Below are 20612 nucleotides of genomic sequence, written 5' to 3'. Positions count from 1 at the left end.
ATGTCTATCTTTATACATAATTATGTAAATTTTTTTATAAATTATAAGAGTTCATATATAATCATGTCATATATAAAACATATATATGTGTATATATATATATATATATATATATATATATATATATAAAGAATTACTTATTTATTATATATTGTTATATATAAAAAAATTTTTTTCCCGAAGAATATATATTTTCTAATTTACAACTATTAAACTGTTAATCTTCACAATGACAGTTGCTTGATGCTATTAATATAACACATAATGTTAATCGAGACAACCTATCAAGACTTGTGGCCTTTGAATGACTTATGATTATTTTAGAAAAATGCGAATGTCTATTTGAAAATCAATTGAGTGCCATCAAGTATAGAAATAAGGCTCACGTCAAAAGTATCGCCGTTATCAAGTATATAGCTTAATATCCGAAATTGTTCTGTTTTTGAATGATTTTTCTGACAAGAGAGATATTTCTAAAACTAGAGCGGTAATAAAAAATCGAACGACACTTTGCTTATGTAATGTGAGTATATCAGCTTTCAGTTGTGACCAGTTTAGAAATACGATTGACAATCAGTTAGAGAGAAAAGTGTGTATTTTAAAATAATTTTACTAATACATATTATTAAAATTAAATGTATAAAAATTTTCAATAATTTTTTTTTTTAATCTAAAAATATGCTATAATATATAATAATTAATATATGTCATAATATACAATTGAATTTAGCAAATAAATGTGTAACAAGTTCACAACTATAAACTTGGGATAACTAAGTTAGTAGATATTAAATTTATTCAATACTGCAATAAGTTGGCATAATAATTAAGCTATAGAACTATTTATCATTTTCTTTATTATATCTTCATCACTTATATTATTTAATTATTATATGTGTATTTTACGATACACACATGACGATATTTTAGTCAATTTGTTTCGATATAAATTCAGATATGTATGTGTTTAGACAAAATTGTTTAAAAATACAATAAGTAATTTATTACAGTAAATACTAAATCAAATATTGAACTTTAGACAAAAATTACATATTAAATATAGCATAAATTGCATAGTATCATTAATGGTTGTGTTGTTGATGAATCCTTCATATAATTGTCTGCATCGCATTTTTCTTTCTTTATTCAGCTTTGATCTGTAGCATTTTCGGTTATTTGATAAACATAGTTTCATCCTCTCGTTTATGTACCTTTGATTACTATTTATATAAAATCGAAGTGTAGCTACCGCTTATTAGTATAACGATATATTGATTTAAAAGAAGCAATAACGTTTTAAGTACATTTGTAGATCTTATTTACTGCTACATCGACGTTGTTGATACCGTTCTACGATTGCTTTATTTTAATAATAATGGATAAAAATAATGCAGCAAAATCGATTCCGGCTTTTTACGCTGGACAAAGTATACTTTTGACAGGCGCAACAGGTTTTTTGGGCAAAGTATATTTCGAAAAGATACTGCGATCTTGTCCGGATGTTCGAGAAATATTTATATTGATGCGTCCGAAAAAAGGACTAAATATTAACGAAAGACTCGAGCAAATATTAAACTTACCGGTAAGTTATTTATCAAAATGCATATCTCTTGCAACACACAGCATTTCTTTAAAAATTGTTATTAATTAACATTTTGATAAGAATAATTTTTAGATTATATTTTATTATATTACTATATATACGTCAATTATAATTAATTTTATAATTATAATAAATTTGATAAAAAAGTGTATGAGATGAAACATTGAGAGAAACGTATAAAGTAATTATATGAATTGTAGATAAAGTAATTAAAAAATATTTTACAACTTTTGCGTAAAAGTATTTTACAGTTAAACATTATTATGCCAAATATTCTAACAAATACTATTTAGACATAATATTTTTATTTCAGTTATACGATAAATTACGACAAGAGCAGCCTTTACATTTTAAGAAATTAATTCCAATTTCTGGCGATACCAGACAAGAAAATTTAGGTTTATCAGCTGCCGATAGACAAATGCTGATTGAAAGAGTAAATATAATAATTCATGCAGCCGCATCCGTGAAATTTAACGATACTTTAAAATACGCCATCCTTACTAATACTAGATCAACGAGAGATATATGTATCTTAGCCGAATGTATGAAGAATCTAATCGTAAGTAAATTCGAGATCAATTCTACATTCGCAATATTCCTGAAAAAAATTCCCTTGTTGTATTTTATTAAGTGAAATAGCTTACATTGGGTTTTTATTTAATTTGTGATGTAGTAATATTTTCATTGCACATTTATTTTTAGATGTTTTTCTTGAGGTACATCTTTCTAGCTTAACATGTGAAATATATATACACATATGTTATGTATATATTTACAAAAAATATTATAAATATAAGAAATGTACATTGGTACCAATTAGTATAAATTATTTTTTTATCGTATTATTTAATTAAATGTAGATTTTATTCAATAAGAAATTTAACTGATTATTACTTTGAAGCAGAAAATTAATTATAATCTGTCTGAAATTATGAACACAGCTATATGTTTTGCTATGAACTCTATATAACTATAGTATTTTACTAAAGTACGATTGTATAATATTAATTTTTTTATCTGTTAAAGGCCTTAGTATATGTTAGCACAGCATATTCACATTTGGATAATCCATTTATAGAAGAAAAATTATATTCACCTGTAGATGATTGGCGGAAAATGATAAAAATGGCTGAATCATTGGATGAGCATATCTTAAATATTTTTACAGCTAAGTAAGTGTATCAACCATAAATCAAATACATCATATGCTTATATAAATTTAAATGTGTCGATTAAAAAATATAAAATTATTCTCTTCTATTAATATTGTAATATTCCAATTATTTTCGATCATTTTTTCATGATTTATTTCAATATTTCTGTTTAACATTATGTGCAGATGTTTGAATAATATTCCCAACACTTACATATTTTCGAAAAACTTAGCGGAGAGTGTAATACAGGAATATTCTTTGTCCTTGCCTTGTGCAATTGTGAGACCTTCCATAGGTATGTATTTTTTTTTTTTAATGTAAAAAACTTATTCTTTCCTTTTCTTTAATGTTAATTGTAATATACAATTAATGCGGAAAATATATATATTTATATTAAATTTAAAATCTTACAGATAACATAATAACAGATTACATCATTATTAAGCTTTTATATTAGTATTTAATAGTTAATATATAATATTATGTATAAACATATTGTTCATGAAATATTATTTAACAATAATCTCAGAAATAAATATTTTTATCGGGTCTCAATATAAAGAATATAAATATAATGTTTTCTAAATCGACCAACAGTGCCAAAGCACGAAAAATTAATTATTCGGAACTGTATCTCTTGGTTTGAGATCACAAAGTTCCATATATAAATTAATTTCGAAACTTACATATGGAGAAATAGGCGCGAAAAATATAGGTCCAAAAAGTCGCTGAAGCGGGAATCGATTCTGCGTCTTTCACTTTCCGGACGACTGATCTTACCAACTAAGCTATTCAGACCCTATTTAACAATAATGTTATTTACAACAATTTATTTAATTATTTTAAATAACAATTAAAATATTTCAATTTTACTAGTTGCTATATGTTATAGATAGTAAATATGTTTTATGTACAAGGAGAGAGAGAGAGAGAGAGAGAGAGAGAGAAGATATATGTAGCGCTTTTTATTATATATTACAATACACAATATCGAAAATAATTTAATAATAATAATAAAAAATCTAAAAAATATTTCATTTGTTAGTGATGAATTCGTGGAAGGATCCAATTCCAGGATGGATCGATACTTTTAATGGTCCAATAGGCCTGATGGTTGCTGGCCTAAAAGGATTACTACGAGTATTATTTGCTAGTAACTGTATTTCACAAAATTACGTACCAGTAGATACTGTCATCAATACTATAATTCTTGTAACTTGGAAGCTTGGATTGACAACGTATGATTATCAATTTTTACTTATCAATAACAATTTTTACTTATAATATTTATATTTATCAATGTATCTCTTAATATATTTTATATTTATTTTTTTTTGTTATCTTTTTTTATATTAGAACATAGAGTTAAAAAATTACATATTTATTTAAGTTTAATTTATTTTTTCTGGAGTGGAATTAAAGTAAGATTTTAAAAATAATAAATATAAAAAAATTGATTAAATATAACTATACATTCTTAATGCTTATTAATTTATGTTAAAGTAAAATTTTTAATATTCTTCAATTATCTCGTAATTTATAATTCCGCATATACTTATAATATAAAATCTGATAATCTATAATATTTTTATAAACAATGCATGGATTAATTTATAATATAATTTATTATTAGTTTCACACCAGCTTCTACATGTTTTGTTGTAAACTGTGCTTTTCCGGGTGAAAAAAATGTATCACTTCGGGAATATTGCAATTTGGAACTCAAATTTTCGGAGAACGTACCACTGGATGGAATTGTTTGGAAACCTAATACATTATTTACTGAAAGTTATGTTATGCACTATGTACTGACAATAGCGTTGCATATCTTAACAGCGATATTAATAGATCTGGTTTTAAAATTTTTGAGATATCGACCTATGTAAGTACCAAACAAATTAAATACTATAAAATATATAAATTTATACAAGAAAGTGATTCTTTAATATTATATAATACATTTTACTTTTCAAAATAATTTCAACGCGAAGAAGCATAAAAATTTGAAAGTTTTACAAATAAATATAAACTTCAACATAGTATAAATTATATATTACGTTTCTGTGTAAAAAGAAATGAGGTATGAAAAATATATGCCAATTCAGGATAAAAAGTTATTCTATAAATAGTCAATTCTTTTATTATATTATATTTTAAGATAAATATTGAAATTGTTTCATAATGGCAAATATATAGGATATTGGAACTGCAAAGAAAAATATATGTGTCCAATCGTGCTGTTCGACATTTTATGTGTAACGAATGGAAATTTGATAATACAAATAGTCAAGATCTAATGGCACTGATACCATCTGATGATCGAGAAACATTCTCGATTGATTTTTCTGATTTGGATGTTGAACAGATTGTCACGTAAATATTAATAATATACATATATATGCATATATATCTTGACTTTAATAGACTTAAAAAAAATTTATATTTAAAAATGTATATATATCATAGATGTTACTATATCTTTTGATTATGTATCATTATATTATTTATATTATTTGTATCACAATATGATATAATGCACTACTAAAAAAGAGAGAGAGAGAAAAAAAAAACTTTCTCATTTGAAGTAATCAATATACATATTAATTAATTTAACATATATATAAACAAGTTTAATATAATGGCGGGCTTATAATAAATACGTACATTAATAAATGTAACAATAAGTATTAATTCTCCTAACAGATTTTTTATAAAATTTTTCAATTTTAAATTGTTGATAATACTTAATATATAGTACTAGCTTTTCGGACCGCGCAAAGCGCGGTCCTCATATAGCCTATATTAAATCCGTTTTAACACAAAAAATTAATTCTTTTTTTGTATTACCGCGAACTACTTCCACATTTGTTGTCCGATTTTCACGAAATTTATATCAAAATAAATGTTTAAATTTTTTTTGGGTGGGTGCGTGGGTGGATAAATAAAGTGATAAAAATTTGTTAAAATCATATAGTAGCCATCCCGGACAAAATTTGAGTACAAATTTCGAAAAAGTCTGTGAATAAATGTTTGAATGCGTGGGTGGATGCATGGGTGAGATAAAACTTAAAAGAACCACACAGCAGCTTTCTCAGAAAAATTTGCAACATTTTTGTACCAATTTCGTGAAAATTGGTCCATAAATGCGCATGCGTGTGGGTGAATGCGTGGGTGGAGGTGTAACACTTGAAAAAACCACATCGTCGCCATCTCCAAAAAATTTGCAACATTTTGGTACCAATTTTTACAAAAATCCGTTCATAAATATGCGATTGCGTGGGTGGATGCGTGGGTGGGGGCGTAAACTTAAAAAACCCACACAGCAGCTTTCTCAGAAAAATTTGCAACATTTTTGTACCAATTTCGTGAAAATTGGTCCATAAATGCGCATGCGCATGGGTGGGTGCGTGGGTGGAGGTGTAACACTTGAAAAAACCGCATCGTCTCCATCTCCAAAAAATTTGCAACAATTTGGTACCAATTTTAAAAAAATCGGTTCATAAGTATGCGATTGCGCGGGTGGGTGCGTGGGTGGAGGCGTAAACTTAAAAAACCCACACAGCAGTTTCCTCAGAAAAATTTGCAACATTTTTGTACCAATTTCGTGAAAATTGGTCCATAAATGCGCATGCGCATGGGTGGGTGCGTGGGTGGAGGTGTAACACTTGAAAAAACCGCATCGTCTCCATCTCCAAAAAATTTGCAACAATTTGGTACCAATTTTAAAAAAATCGGTTCATAAGTATGCGATTGCGCGGGTGGGTGCGTGGGTGGAGGCGTAAACTTAAAAAACCCACACAGCAGTTTCCTCAGAAAAATTTGCAACATTTTGGTACTAATTTCGTCAAAATTGGTCCATAAATGCGCATGCATGTGGGTAAATGCGTGGGTGGGTGAGTGGGTGGAAGTGTAACACTTAAAAAAACCGCATCGTCGCTATCTCCAAAAATTTTCCAACATTTTGATACCATGTGTTCAGAAATATTGCAAAAAAAATTTTTTTTGCAAAAACATACCCTCCTCTGAGAAAAAAAAATAAAAATAAAAAAATTAAAAAAAAAAACCCACAGCAGCCACCCCCGAAAAATTTGCAACATTTTGGTACCAATTTCGAGACAATCGGTCCACAAATGCGGAAGTAGTTCGGGTACAGACAGACAGACAGACAGACAGACAGACAGACGGACGGTGCTTATATATATAGATATCAAAATTTATAGCAAGTTAATCGACTTGGATACTTTTTTTTAAATGTTTATATATACATTGATAAGAATATAGATAATGTTAATAAGCTTAAAATATTTATTTATATTAATTATATTATATTATATAATAATTAATTTGCATTTATTTTATCATTTCAAGGAATGGATTGTTAGGATATAAAAAATATCTCCTTCACGAAAATATGGAAAAGTTAGATGAAGCCAAAACTCATTATAAAAGGTGATGATGAGTTATTTTTAAAATATGTTGAAACACTTCTGTATCATTTAAATATATAGTAAATTTAAGAAACAATTATCAGTTTTTGTTGAGCAGATGAGTGTACATATATATATGTACATATATAATTATATATATTGTTGAATATTATGCTATAAAAATTGTAGATAATTATTTACAAGATATATTTGTAAGATGCATTTAATTATTCTTATTCTGTTAATATTTTAGAATGAAGCTGCTTGATGCAACAGTGAAAATTATTATCGCTATTACTCTACTGTGGATGATGACCAAGTGGATATTATTTTAAACATTTTAGATTACTAATTTATAAAATTTATGCGATATTTATATGTTATAAATCTGAGGAAAATATCACGCCAATATCTTGAAAATATTAGAGGTACGAAAAAATGTTTCAAACAAAAGTTGTGTGGCTTCGAAGAGGATGTATAATATATATATATATATATATATACTTTTTACTTTTAAAAATAATTTCAACGCGAAGAAGCATAAAAATTTGAAAGTTTTACAAATAAATATAAACTTCAACATAGTATAAATTATATATTACGTTTCTGTGTAAAAAGAAATGAGGTATGAAAAATATATGCCAATTCAGGATAAAAAGTTATTCTATAAATATTCAATTCTTTTATTATATTATATTTTAAGATAAATATTAAAATTGTTTCATAATGGCAAATATATAGGATATTGGAACTGCTATATATATATATATATATATATATATATGGTGTCATTGTTTTGATTTTGGATAATTGTTTGTAGTTCACATGAAGGTCACCCTAAATTAAATGGAACCCCTTGTTTTTTTATTACATATTCTTTGTTGCTTATTTCAACAGTTTTCCAAAATCCTAGAATATAAGTATTTTTCATGGAGTACTCTTTTATAAGATTCGAAGCTAACAATTTTTGGCATAAGATATATATTGTATATATATCTTTTGTAAAATATTCATTTTTTGGTAATTATACCTTAACACTTTTTTGCACAGTATAATATAAGAACAAGAAAACAGATAATTGTTTAAGAAAATTTGTAATATATTCAATATGTGCAGCTGCATACTTTTTTTAAATAAGTAATTATATGTATTTTTCTACACAAATTCATTGGTCTCATATTATTCCGTGCAAAAAAGTAAAAGGTATATGGTTACCGAAAATGAAATATTTTACAAGATATTTTACATTTATGTCAAAAAATTGTTAGCTTCAAACCTTGTTTAGAACTTAAAGAGTATACTAGCCCATGAAGGAATACTTTATTATAGGGTTTTGGAAAGCTCTCGAGATAAGCTACAAGAATAACATGTATTAAAAAATAGGGGGTTTTATTCAAAAAATTTAAGGTGACCTTCATGTGACCTACAAACGACTATCCAAGGTCAAACCAGTAACACCATCTTATTATGTCCCCCTCGAAGTCAAACATTTTTTCGAGATATTTGCGTGAATAATTTAAAATAAGACACCCTACATATTTAATTTAATTATATATCTATAATTATATGTAATATATAACAAGATATAATTTATATATATTGTTATTTTGTAAAATATACATATATATAAATTTTGGTGTATATGGGTAAACGTTGTTTTTATCTAATATCGATAATGTAAATATTCATGTTACGCAATTTACCTTATATCGATAAGAAATGATCCAATAAAATGTACGATTTTAAAATATTGTACATTTATTTCATTTTATCTCATATTTAATCCAAATTTATTTGATCTCGCTTTATTTCAGTACCAGAAGATGTAATGGTGTTTATGTAGCGACACGGTATATATTTTATCTTCGAGATCGAATCTACATTTGGGCCATTGCTCCCGCGAACGTACAATCACCAGGAAACTGCCAGTCATTTCTTCGTCGTATTTCGGCTAGATCTCGCGGAGCGCTCGATAGTGCGAGAGAATTTAATGTAATCGAGCAACTGATCGAAACGAAATGGGAGCGGTACGAATAATTAACGACGACCGTCATTTTCACGGCGAGCTGGCCAGTGCCGGACAAAAACTCGTCGTTGTGGATTTCACTGCGAGTTGGTGAGAGTCTTTTAGGTTACATCCATTTTTTTCTCTTCCTCGCTGCTTGTATCAGTTTCATTGAATTTCGCATTTATTTGAGACCACAGATGCGCACGATCGCGTTCATTCGTACTTCAGAATTATTTTTCGACCTGAAATTGATGAAAGACCAGCCATTAGAAGTAGAAACGTGAACTAGCAAAAAAAGTAAGAATTACGATATTAAATAATCTCTTGTGATTAGAAGATTCTATTTATTTCAGTCATATTGCTCTATAATTTCTCAATTAAAAAATAATAAGAATGTTATTAAATAATCTCTTGCGAATGGAAGATTCTATTCATTTCAATCATATCGCTCAATATTTTCTCAATTTAACAAAATAAAAATGTTATTAAATAATCTTTTGTGATTAGAAGATTCTATTTATTTCAGTCATATCACTCTACAGTTTCTCAATTAAAAAAAAAGTTAGAATGTTATTAAATAATCTCTTGCAATTAGAAGGTTCTATTCATTTTAGTCATATCGCTCTATAGTTTCTTAGTTTAAAAAAGAAAATAAAAATGTTATTAAATAATCTTTTGTGATTAGAAGATTCTATTTATTTCAGTCGTATCGCTCTACATTTTCTCAATTTAACAAAATAAAAATGTTATTAAATAATCTCTTGTGATTAGAAGATTCTATTCATTTTAGTTATATCGCTCTACAGTTTTTCAATTAAAAAAAAATAAGAATGTTATTAAATAATCTCTTGTGATTAGAAGATTCTATTTATTTCAGTCATATCGCTCTACAGTTTCTCAATTGAAAAAAAAATAAGAATGTTATTAAATAATCTCTTGCGATTAGAAGATTCTATTCATTTCAGTCGTATCGCTCTACATTTTCTCAATTTAACAAAATAAAAATGTTATTAAATAATCTCTTGTAATTAGAAGATTCTATTCATTTCAGTCATATCCCTTTATATTTTCTCAATTTAAAATAAAATAAAATAAAAATGTACACTTGTATTTTCGATAAAAAAGGATCTAATTTTACCTCTCTGTAAATTTCAAGTGTACTTTGCTTATTATACTGCGCATTACAAGTTTGTACATCTTTTATGAGAACTTATAGTTTGATATTGCGATGATTAATATAATATCTTGCTTACTCTGTGATTGCGCAGGTGTGGACCCTGTCAAAGAATTGCTCCGATATTTGAGCAGCTGTCGCTGAAGTATCCTAAAGCAGTGTTCCTGAAAGTGGACGTGGACAAATGTGTGGACACTGCCTCGGTACAGGATGTGCGTGCAATGCCCACTTTCATCTTTTATCGCAGACGCGCAAAGCTGGGCCAGTGCCAGGGCGCAGATCCAGTTGGACTCGAATCGAAGATCCAGCAGTTCTACAGTAGCGGCGAGTCTGATGATACGGAGGACACGGCCGGGGATTCCCTGTCTGGACATGTACGGAATACCGATAATGCTTATTATCACATCTTCGTAATGATCTTCCTTGCTGTGATTCTGTACTATTGGAATAAGTATCAATGAAAAAATTTGCTACTATGATAATAAGATCTGTCGAACACAGATATTTTCTTCTAAATTTTTCACATTTTTTTGGGAAGTATTAGATTTTTATGCAGAATTTGCAGTATGCAATGATATGGGTAAAATATTGATAAAGAATACAATACAGTTTACTAGCGAAAAGCGTTAAATTGACAGAAGAAACAAAAAAACATTCAATTATTTGTAATCTTCATTAAAACTAACTTACGTAAAATTTGTTTTATTTTTTATTTACTAACAATAAGTTTTAATATCTAAATTTGTATATTTTCAAAGCTTTATTTGCCAGAATTCTTTAATTTTTGTTTTTAATTGGCATATTTTTTTATCAATATCTTACCATTCTGCAGTCTAATTGACATAAATAAATTTTATTGAGAAATTAATATTCGGCAAAAAAAAATTTTTTTGTACATATTACTTTGTTTTGTTGTACTTTTATCAATTTATTTTAAAAAACTATTTCTCAATATATATTATAAAAATTTTTTAATTCTATAAGATTTTATAAGAATTTTATGTGGCAATATTGAAAAAATTAAATTTAAAATTTTTGTATGTAGAACTAGCTTAAAAAAATATGAACTTTTTTATTATATAAGTTGCAAATATCAAAGTAACGTTTATATAATATCCGTTTTTTGATATCATATTTTAATATTTCTACATGCATCTAAACTTGATGGAATCTTCGTCAAAAATTTAATTAATTTCTATAGAATCAATTTACAGTTGTTCTTGAAAAATATCTTTTATAATCTCATATTATATTAGTCTTTTACATAAATAATTGAAATATTTCCTGCTTATATTATAATATAAATATATCAAATATTAATGTATATGATTTTATATTGGAAATAATACAACTTTGATACTTGCTTGCTTATTGATCATTTAATAACCTTCATCTGATATTCCACTTAATAGCACAAATCTCTCAATATTTTATTGAAATAAATAATGAAAAATCAATGAGATTGTAGATATTAACTAGCAATATTATTATTCAATAATAATTTTTTTGTCAATAATTGTTATGAGAGAAAGAGGGAGAGATGGTAAAAGAAGGAGAAAACATTAGAGATTAAAAAGATGACTTAAAAAATTAATTGGGTAAAAAAGATATAATTTTACATGAAATTAAATTCAAAAAAATTAAATGTTAAAAAATATTTAAATTATTCATTAAAAGAGAGAGATACAGTTTTTCAATATGTATGTAATATATATGAAATTACTATGATTGTTATTAAAATTATATATATAGTTATATATTTATATAAAGTTCTAGAAAATGAAAATTTAAAGTGAGTTCTTCTCAAAATAACTTGCTATTTCTCTTTTTTCATCTCTTTGTCTTAACTCCTTTTTTATTTTAATTTCATTCTATTGTAAAATAATAACTATATATATATATATATATATATATATATTATTTTGACACATGTTGGCATTAGAATCTAAGCTTATCAAAATTATATCAATTTGAAATCTTATTAAATTGATTGAAATTGGTCCTATTTTATTTTTCTTTTATGTGTGTGTGTGTGTTGTGTGTGTGTGTTGTGTGTTTAGAGTTATTTGATTAATATTATAATTTACTGAAGCAAGATTCTGCTGGTATTTCAGATGGACTTGTCCAGTTTTATAATGAAACAGCAGTGCGAGTGTTTAAACGAGTCGGATCATCACACTTTCACTCAGTGTTTGAATTCGGATACTGGATATCTTCAGAGTGATGAGGATGAACAATTGATAATGTCTATCGCATTTTCGCAGCCCGTTAAAGTTCATTCCCTCAAGATCAAAGGACCCGCAGAGAATGGGCCAAAAAATATCAAATTATTTATCAATCAGCCTAGAACGATCGACTTTGAGATGGCGAATTCCAATACAAGTGTCCAAGATCTAACGTAAGTTTTGTATTAAGATTGATAATTTAAATTATTGTTGAATAATTAGTTATCTGAGTATTCATTCACATTAATGTAATAATGTAATATATAAATTAACTTTATATTTGACTACTTATCTATTATTTAAATTCATTATTCTATTCGTTTCTTTGTTTTGAATTTACATAGATATATAGAAATAATTTGATCTGTACACACAAGTACAAAGATCATATTCCTGTATTCAATGACTTACAATGTTAAAATAGAATCTTCTTTGCAATATTTTTCTAAAGAATAAATAAAATATCATAATTTTGTAACACAGATTGTCGGCTAAGGACCTCGAGGAGGGAAATCCCGTTCCATTGCGTTACGTCAAGTTTCAGAATGTGCAGAACTTTCAAATATTTGTGATAGATAATCAGAACGGCTCGGAGGCGACAAGAATTGACCACTTAGTCATAATTGGTTCGCCAATTTCGACCACGAATATGGGGGAATTCAAAAGAGTATCCGGCAAGAAAGGAGAGAGTCATTGAACAATTTGCCTGTAACAATAATATCAGGACATTATCAGAAATTCTTATTTACATACTAACATTCCCCCATTGTTTCTTTGTAAAATCGTCAGATGTAACGAGACTTGAATAAAATAATCTAATTTGCATAATGTGAATAATGTAATTTTATAATGTTTATTATTATTTTACGAATAAATATTATAGTGCATATATACTTACATACAAATAATACAAGTTTTCTTAAATTTAACTTTTCAATATCAATTTGCAGTTATTTATTTACGCTCGCTCTCTTCCTCTCTCTCTCTCTCTTTAATTTTATCTTCCTTGATACTTAATAAAACAATTTATGCATTTCGTTTGATTAATTAGTTTTACATTGTCTTCACATTCTTTATTTTGACTCGTATTTAAAAAAGCAAATTACAAATTTCTCTCATTGACCTTGTAAGACAAAATAGCTCATGGTAAGAGATTAAGAAGTCTCAAATCACAAAAATTAAATCAGATAAAAGAATGATCTCTTGGCAAACTGACAATTTTGATTTAGGAATTATATAATAAAATTGTGTATTAATCTTATATAAATTAAATTATACATCTCTAGAATAACAATTCTTATACGATATTCATCAGCAAGCTTTATGGATTCGCCAGATTCCACCGCATCGACAAGCTCGTGTCCATCTTTGGTCCCAGGCTCTAATTGCAGCTGTCCTTGTCATATTCTGTACTTGCGCTTTACCACCACATCTGAATACATATATATATATATAAAGTTATTAATGCTATAATATATATAAAAGAAGCAGAATATTTTTTATCATTATTGTAATCAATTACCTCGTGCATTGTTTTACTAAAAGCGGTTGTTTTCCTAAATATAAGTGTCGTATTGTATCCACAATCTGTCCACTGTGCATGCAACCTTCAACGGGATTCATTTCCGGCATAAAAACTAGCTGCTCAGGTTCCACCCCATACTCTAACTGCATCCAATTATAACAGAATAATAACATATAAATACAATAATTAAAAAAAGTTTGAGCATTTTTCACAAGATAATAATTCTAACATTTTTTTATTTTGAAAATATAGAAAGTTAAAAAAAAAATTTTTTTACCTGTAATGGAAGATTTTGAGTAAATATAATTGGCGAGACTATAGCAGTTATACTATTTCCTTGATGTAATTGTGGAATCATGATTTGATTTGGTAGCAAACAGCATTCATCTGGAAAAAAAAAATACTATGTTATTTTTTCAGCATTCAGACAAAATATTGTGTTTCAAATTAGTCACAGTATATATACCTTCTACATGCAATAATGTATTTATAAATAATTGTATATGTATAATATTAATTATAATTTTTATAGAGAAGAAAAGAAGATAGAAAGCAGATATAACATTTTTTTAAACACTTATTGTATAATAATATTGTATATTTATAATTGATATTCTTTATTTATAGCAATTTTTCTTTAATTTCAACTTTTTTCTATTCAAATCATATTTCTTTTTAACTTATTATTATAGTTAATTGGTTTTAGTAATTTAGTAATTTAATTATCTTGAGGAATAAAGGTTTTTAGCAAATTTTCTTCATTGGATTGTAATATTAACACTGGTTTTTCTAGTTGTTCATCCACACATGAATCGATCTGAAGAAAAACTTCTGTTTTCTCATTGACTGGACTCTCCACATCTGCTATAAAGTAACTTGACTCGTCCTTTGATTTCTTTAACCCATCCTTTTTATTTTTTGTATACTTTACATCTTTTATATTCTTTTCCTCCTCTATATTTTCCACATTCTTCATCTTATTCTCAGTCGTTTCATTCGAGAAGAAATGCAGCAATTTTGCGTTCTCGGCTCTCTCAGCTTCGCGAATCAAATCGATGGAGAACAGCTCTCTTGGTGACATCGGCGTCTTTGGAGATTTTGTCTCGTCCGGAGACGATACTGTCACCAACTTGAGATAATCTTGCAAAGGGTTCTCTTCAACATAGTTACTAGCAATGTCCAAGTGAGCCGTCTCGTCCTTTTCAACATGCACGATTCCGATGTCTTCGATATTTTCACCAGATATCTGTCTGTGTATCGTCAAAGGTGGGAGATCTTTCTTGAAAAAATTTCCTCGATCATTTTTCTTAGATTCTGGATCCTGCGAATCATTCAACTTCTCTGTCTCGGGAGATTTTGTATCTTTGGATGATATTTGGTAGATGTTCAGAGATCTCTCTACATTATCCGAGCCATATTTCGAGATCACGTTAATTTTAGAATTTTGTTTAGTCAGCAAAATCCTCCAAAAAATTATTAATCCACACATGATTATGATCCAGATTAGAAATGCAACTGTCCAGAAGAGAAGAGGCCAATATGAAGGCCAGAGTCTAGATGCGTAGCATATGGCCCATATTAGAGGACTCAAGACGAACCAATAAATTAGAAACACACTCAAAATTGACCAAGGAAACGACAGGTGCTCGCACCTTTTCAGTATAGCCTGCTTGTAAATTCCATGTTTCTCTTTGCACATTTTGTTTTCCTTCAAAGCGAGAGAGTCTTTATGCTTTATTGCAAGTTTGGTAGTCATTGTTCATAGATTTTTCCTTATAATATTACTTTTTTCTTTCTTATATATTATATCCTTCTTGTATATAAAGTATTTATGTCATATTCTATCGTTGCTTTTTTTATAATAGAGAAATATACTAATTGTATAAATTATTACACACAAAAATTATTACTAATAATTATACAATTATATAAATTATTTTATATATTATATTATTATTATATATTATATTATATATTATATTATAATTGAATATATATGAACTATATAAAAATTATTATATAACTATTATGTTATATACGATGTAAACTGGTTAAATACTGTGATAGACTGAGTCTATCCACTTAGAATTATTCTTGTAAGTCAGGATGTGGTTGTTTTATCAAACTTCCTGACCACAAGTTATAGTAATCAAATAGCAAATGTATAAAGTGAAAGAATTCACTTTGCTTCAAATTTGTTTTTGGCAAGAATATTTGGAATGTAAGAGGCCAAATTAATTTAATTTTTTGATGATAAGTTTTAAAAATACATGTAAGTGAAAAAAGATAAATATACAAAATATTTAACTTAGGATAGAATCTATCTAACTAAAGGATATTTTAATCTTTAATTTGATTGCTTTATTATCACAATTACTTTAAGTTATGTCAAAATATAAATCTTATTTTTTTTTAATTAAAATCAATCAATGAATCCAATTGAGTCCTATATCCAATTGAGTCATTAAAAGTGCCTCGTATTGCAATAGAAATATGTAAAATATTTCACAAAATCTAAAAGATTGACAAACATACCGATTAAACCATCATCTATTTGTTGTTGTTGTTGTGTGTCTCCACTAGGTTGTACTAATTTTGATAACAAGCAAAATAGCAAAGCCAGAACATCTAAATTATCCGTACTGCGAAGAAATACTGGAAGACATGATGGGCGAAGCAATCCCCAAATACGTATAATGACCAGCAGTTCCCGAACGGTATTTAAGGCCTTGTGATCTTTAAGAAGTTCATACTGTAAAGCAAAGAAAAAACAACATATAATCCGTGAAAATATGTGTGTTTAAACTCATATAAATTTTTATAATTTAATTGTATCATTATATAAGAAATAAATATAAAATATAACATGAAAATAATAGATTTACAGAAAGTACTTACACCACCAGTCTTTATTTGCATCCTTTGCTCAGGCAATCTAGCCAGCAAATTCAAAGCTAAGTCAGCTACCCATTGAATAAGTTGCTGCAACGATTGCAATGTGCTTGGCTCTACTGTAAATTCTTTAGGATCGAGATGCAATAATACCTAATAAAACATTAAATTAATTTTATTCCAATTTTATTAATTTTATTTATTAATTTTATTATTAAAATTTTTCTTTTAGCTGATCACATCTATCATTAATACTTTATCATTTATTATTGATTTATTTATTTTTAAATCTCTACATTTTCGAATTTATCTAAATCGAGCAAAAATTATATGAGATTTTTCAAAATATTAATTATATATTTTTATATTTAAAATGTGATATTACCTTATCAACATTGTCAGTGTTATCAGTAATAACATCTGTTATCACCGCAGTCAAACTCTCTGCTGGACCTTTGTCATGGGATATCAGATCTGATGGCCTTAGCAGAGATTTGAAGGCTGTAGCTACTGAATGTATCATTAATAATGATGACAAGTCTGCTGCCTTATTTTGTCCTGACACTGTTCCCAGCATTCTGAAAATATTTTGCAAGCACATTTAATAATTTAAATTTTAAATAAATTTTTTTTATACTTTTTCATACTTCAGAAATTAGAAATTAAAGATTATTTAAGATGACTCAAGTTTTATGTAATAGACTCAAGACTTTCAATTTAAAATATAATTTTAAAAAATTTTCTAAATATCTTCTTGCTACAAAAAAATTATATTAAAAAACTACATTTCTAAATTTTTTCAATTTTACCTGTATAATGATGTCTTAATGCATAAAAATTGAATATAGTGATACTGTTGAGTAGATTGTGATTGCCTGTTGAAGGAGACGTCCAATCTCTCGCACAGTGCTTCGATCATAGACGATCTCAGACATAAAAGTATATCTAACCAATCCAATCCTGTTACAAGACAATACTCCAATAATGTGCAGGCATAACTCATTGACATTGATGTACCTGTAAATACCATAAATTATGTAAATCAATTTGAATATGGAAACACTGAAGAGTCATAATACTCTCGAAATTTCTAACAAGTAAAAAAAAAAAAACGAAATAAGATAAATTAAAAATCATCTTGATATCATACCTGTAGTACCATCTGGCAATAATTTGTAAAGATACAGATTGCCATGAGTATCGCATGCAAGAAGCACACATCCCAACCATGAGAGATCCATATGAGCGATAGATACTGAGTTCTTGAAATACTTGTTACTAGGTTCATCTTGACGCCACCCTGTATTTAAAGACGAAAACGCTACTTCCTTGAGACAATCCAGGCGATTTAGACAATGCACCGATGAATCCGCCAATGCTATTATCACATAACTGGGAGGGGGCAATGTTGTCACTATGGATAATTTTGTAGTTGCTATTGCTGTAACTGGTGATTGGCAGCGATACTGTGATTGATATTGCCAAACCTATGAAAACGACAATATATCTATAGAAACAATAACTAAAGTAAATTTATAATAAAAGTTTTCCCTCCTGCATTACTTATTTATATCATTATTTCATATTTTTATTGTACAAAGCAATAGAAGAGCATTGCAAGAGGCAAAGTAATAAAAAATAGGGAAATATAGAATAAAAATAATATGACAGTTTGTAATAATAATTGAATACTTACAACTGTCTTGAAAGATTCCAGACTTTTTGGCTGGAACAATTTGTGAACCGGTTGAGATTTTTCTCGCAATTCCCACACTTCTACAAATCCACCATTCTCACTATTTGCTGCAATAACCAAGGAATCTGCGTCTTCTCTGACCACAAATTTCAAATGTGTCACAATTGTACCTGTAAAAAAATAAAAAATAATATAAAACTATTTATAAAATGTACTTCAAGCCCAACAATTAATTTGAATATAATTTTGCTTACATGAATTATCTTTGGGTGCTCCATCTTGCAAGAAAAAGCTTGGTAAAGCTTGTGAGGTAATAGTGCATTTATCATCATTTTTGCGCACTAATACTCTGTAGCACCTTATTGGCAAACAGATGCTACCACTGCTAACTGCGACAAGGAAGTGGCCATCTAAAATTTACAAAGCAAATTTTGACAACATATTCATCCTATATGTTTTGCACACATGATAAAAAGTACTTTTTCCATAACACAAGTCGACTGCAGTTATCCTGTGTCTTGTATTGCCAAGACTCTCTGTCGAATAGCAAATCGGATTTTGCAAATCTTTTGTAATCATGATTGCTCCAACCATACCCGTCGTTGATACCACCAGCACACCTTCAGCAGCTCTGCCGCCAAACTGTCTTACTGATGGTGCAAACAGTAGATGATTAAATTTCTCACTGTAATGGATACTGTCCTTCTTCTCTGTCACTAATCCTGTCTAGAAAATTAATAAACGAGCATCTTAGATCAGAGTCTCTGCCTTATATTAAAACTTATTAATATACATATTAATAAAACTAATTAATATATGTATTAATAAAACTTACAGATTAACAAAACATTTTGAAAAACTTTTTATTGTTTAATATAATAATTCGAATATCTAAATACCTTTTTGCCATTGTGGAACCATGCAGCACCTAATATATGTTCACCGGGAAAGTACGTAGAGCCTATTAGCACCCAATCATTTAAGATATGATCCTTAAACATCCACAACTGTACATTTCCAGCTGTATCTGCCATTACCAATTTGTCACCAGGTAAATCCCATTCCAGTGCAGTAATGTTGTGTTTATTAGACACAATTCTAAAAATATGAAAGGCTTTATAATTTGATCTCAATTTTTTTGTGAATCTTTTAAATAATAAAAAAAATGTAATAAAAGTACTAAATTGATTCTTTTTCATAAATGTTCAAAGAAAATATTTAGGAGAATTGAATTAAATACTTACTTATGAGCGTGCCATGGCATATTCAAATCTGCTACATAAACATGACAACCCCGTGTTTTGCCACTATTATCATCCAACTCCGTCATTGTAGTAAACGCTACAATATTTCGACTGGATAAGGAACATAAAGACTGTCCATTGTACAAACTGGAAAAAAGTAATATAGTTAATCAATGTCAAATATGTGGTTTACAAATATTTTTATAATTGTGCAAAAATAAAACAATAAGTAAGCATAAATATATCTAAGCATGTCATATTTAATAAAATATTGACATTTAAAAATTATTGACATTTCTCTAAATTGAACACATGATACATTTTACTCATTGTTTATGTCTCAGAATTATATGTCTAAGAATTTTACATGTTTGTTTACAAGAAATATAATAAAGATATAATTTTAAGAATTGTACCATTCTTGATTGGAAAAAAGTTTGGAGGAGCTTTTCCTATTAACAGTATACAATAAATCCATCTTTATAATTATTTTTTTGTAATTGATATCCCATAACCAAAGAGAAACCTTCTTTCTGCTACAACACTGTTGACCACAAAAAGGTTGGTGTCAAATTCGGTCAAACGGATTCATACAAAGGCGAACGCAAAATGTACGAAGGAATTGACCAATCAGAATCCTCCGTTTCTATCTCCAGAATTC

General features: G+C 27.8%; 4 protein-coding genes across 4 annotated transcripts; 2 read left to right on the top strand and 2 right to left on the bottom strand.

Annotated features, from left to right (window-relative positions):
- The first annotated feature begins 354 nt into the window (after nucleotides 1-354).
- LOC114938918 (fatty acyl-CoA reductase 1-like) lies at nucleotides 355-8919 on the top strand. Its single transcript, XM_029313064.2, has 10 exons — nucleotides 355-523; nucleotides 1313-1582; nucleotides 1917-2165; nucleotides 2633-2778; nucleotides 2946-3055; nucleotides 3806-3998; nucleotides 4394-4642; nucleotides 4957-5133; nucleotides 7129-7209; nucleotides 7441-8919. The coding sequence occupies exons 2-10, from the start codon at nucleotides 1376-1378 to the stop codon at nucleotides 7520-7522; spliced, it is 1494 nt and encodes a 497-aa protein (XP_029168897.2). The 5' UTR covers nucleotides 355-523; nucleotides 1313-1375; the 3' UTR covers nucleotides 7523-8919.
- A 36-nt stretch (nucleotides 8920-8955) lies between these two features.
- Nucleotides 8956-13523, top strand: Txl (Thioredoxin-like). The gene is made up of 4 exons (XM_029313065.2): nucleotides 8956-9303; nucleotides 10464-10743; nucleotides 12484-12767; nucleotides 13078-13523. Exons 1-4 carry the CDS (start codon nucleotides 9206-9208, stop codon nucleotides 13289-13291), a joined length of 876 nt encoding a protein of 291 aa, XP_029168898.1. The 5' UTR covers nucleotides 8956-9205; the 3' UTR covers nucleotides 13292-13523.
- Nucleotides 13434-20571, bottom strand: MED16 (mediator complex subunit 16). Its single transcript, XM_029313061.2, has 14 exons — nucleotides 20368-20571; nucleotides 19952-20098; nucleotides 19607-19805; nucleotides 19187-19433; nucleotides 18962-19117; nucleotides 18708-18877; nucleotides 18162-18498; nucleotides 17821-18028; nucleotides 17397-17589; nucleotides 17018-17164; nucleotides 16655-16871; nucleotides 14397-14506; nucleotides 14117-14262; nucleotides 13434-14026 (listed from the first exon to the last, which is right to left on the bottom strand). Exons 1-14 carry the CDS (start codon nucleotides 20427-20429, stop codon nucleotides 13906-13908), a joined length of 2460 nt encoding a protein of 819 aa, XP_029168894.1. The 5' UTR covers nucleotides 20430-20571; the 3' UTR covers nucleotides 13434-13905.
- On the bottom strand, nucleotides 14588-16425 carry LOC146724086 (uncharacterized). Its single transcript, XM_085480501.1, has one exon. The coding sequence runs from the start codon at nucleotides 15873-15875 to the stop codon at nucleotides 14838-14840; it is 1038 nt and encodes a 345-aa protein (XP_085336627.1). The 5' UTR covers nucleotides 15876-16425; the 3' UTR covers nucleotides 14588-14837.
- Nucleotides 20572-20612: the final 41 nt, after the last annotated feature.

The sequence above is a fragment of the Nylanderia fulva genome, unplaced genomic scaffold (genome assembly GCF_048542155.1).
Source record: "Nylanderia fulva isolate GAGA-0341 unplaced genomic scaffold, ASM4854215v1 Scaffold15, whole genome shotgun sequence".
Classification (NCBI taxonomy): Eukaryota; Metazoa; Arthropoda; class Insecta; order Hymenoptera; family Formicidae; genus Nylanderia; species Nylanderia fulva.
Note: the sequence above shows the minus strand (reverse complement) of the source record. Positions and strands in the feature narration are given on the sequence as shown.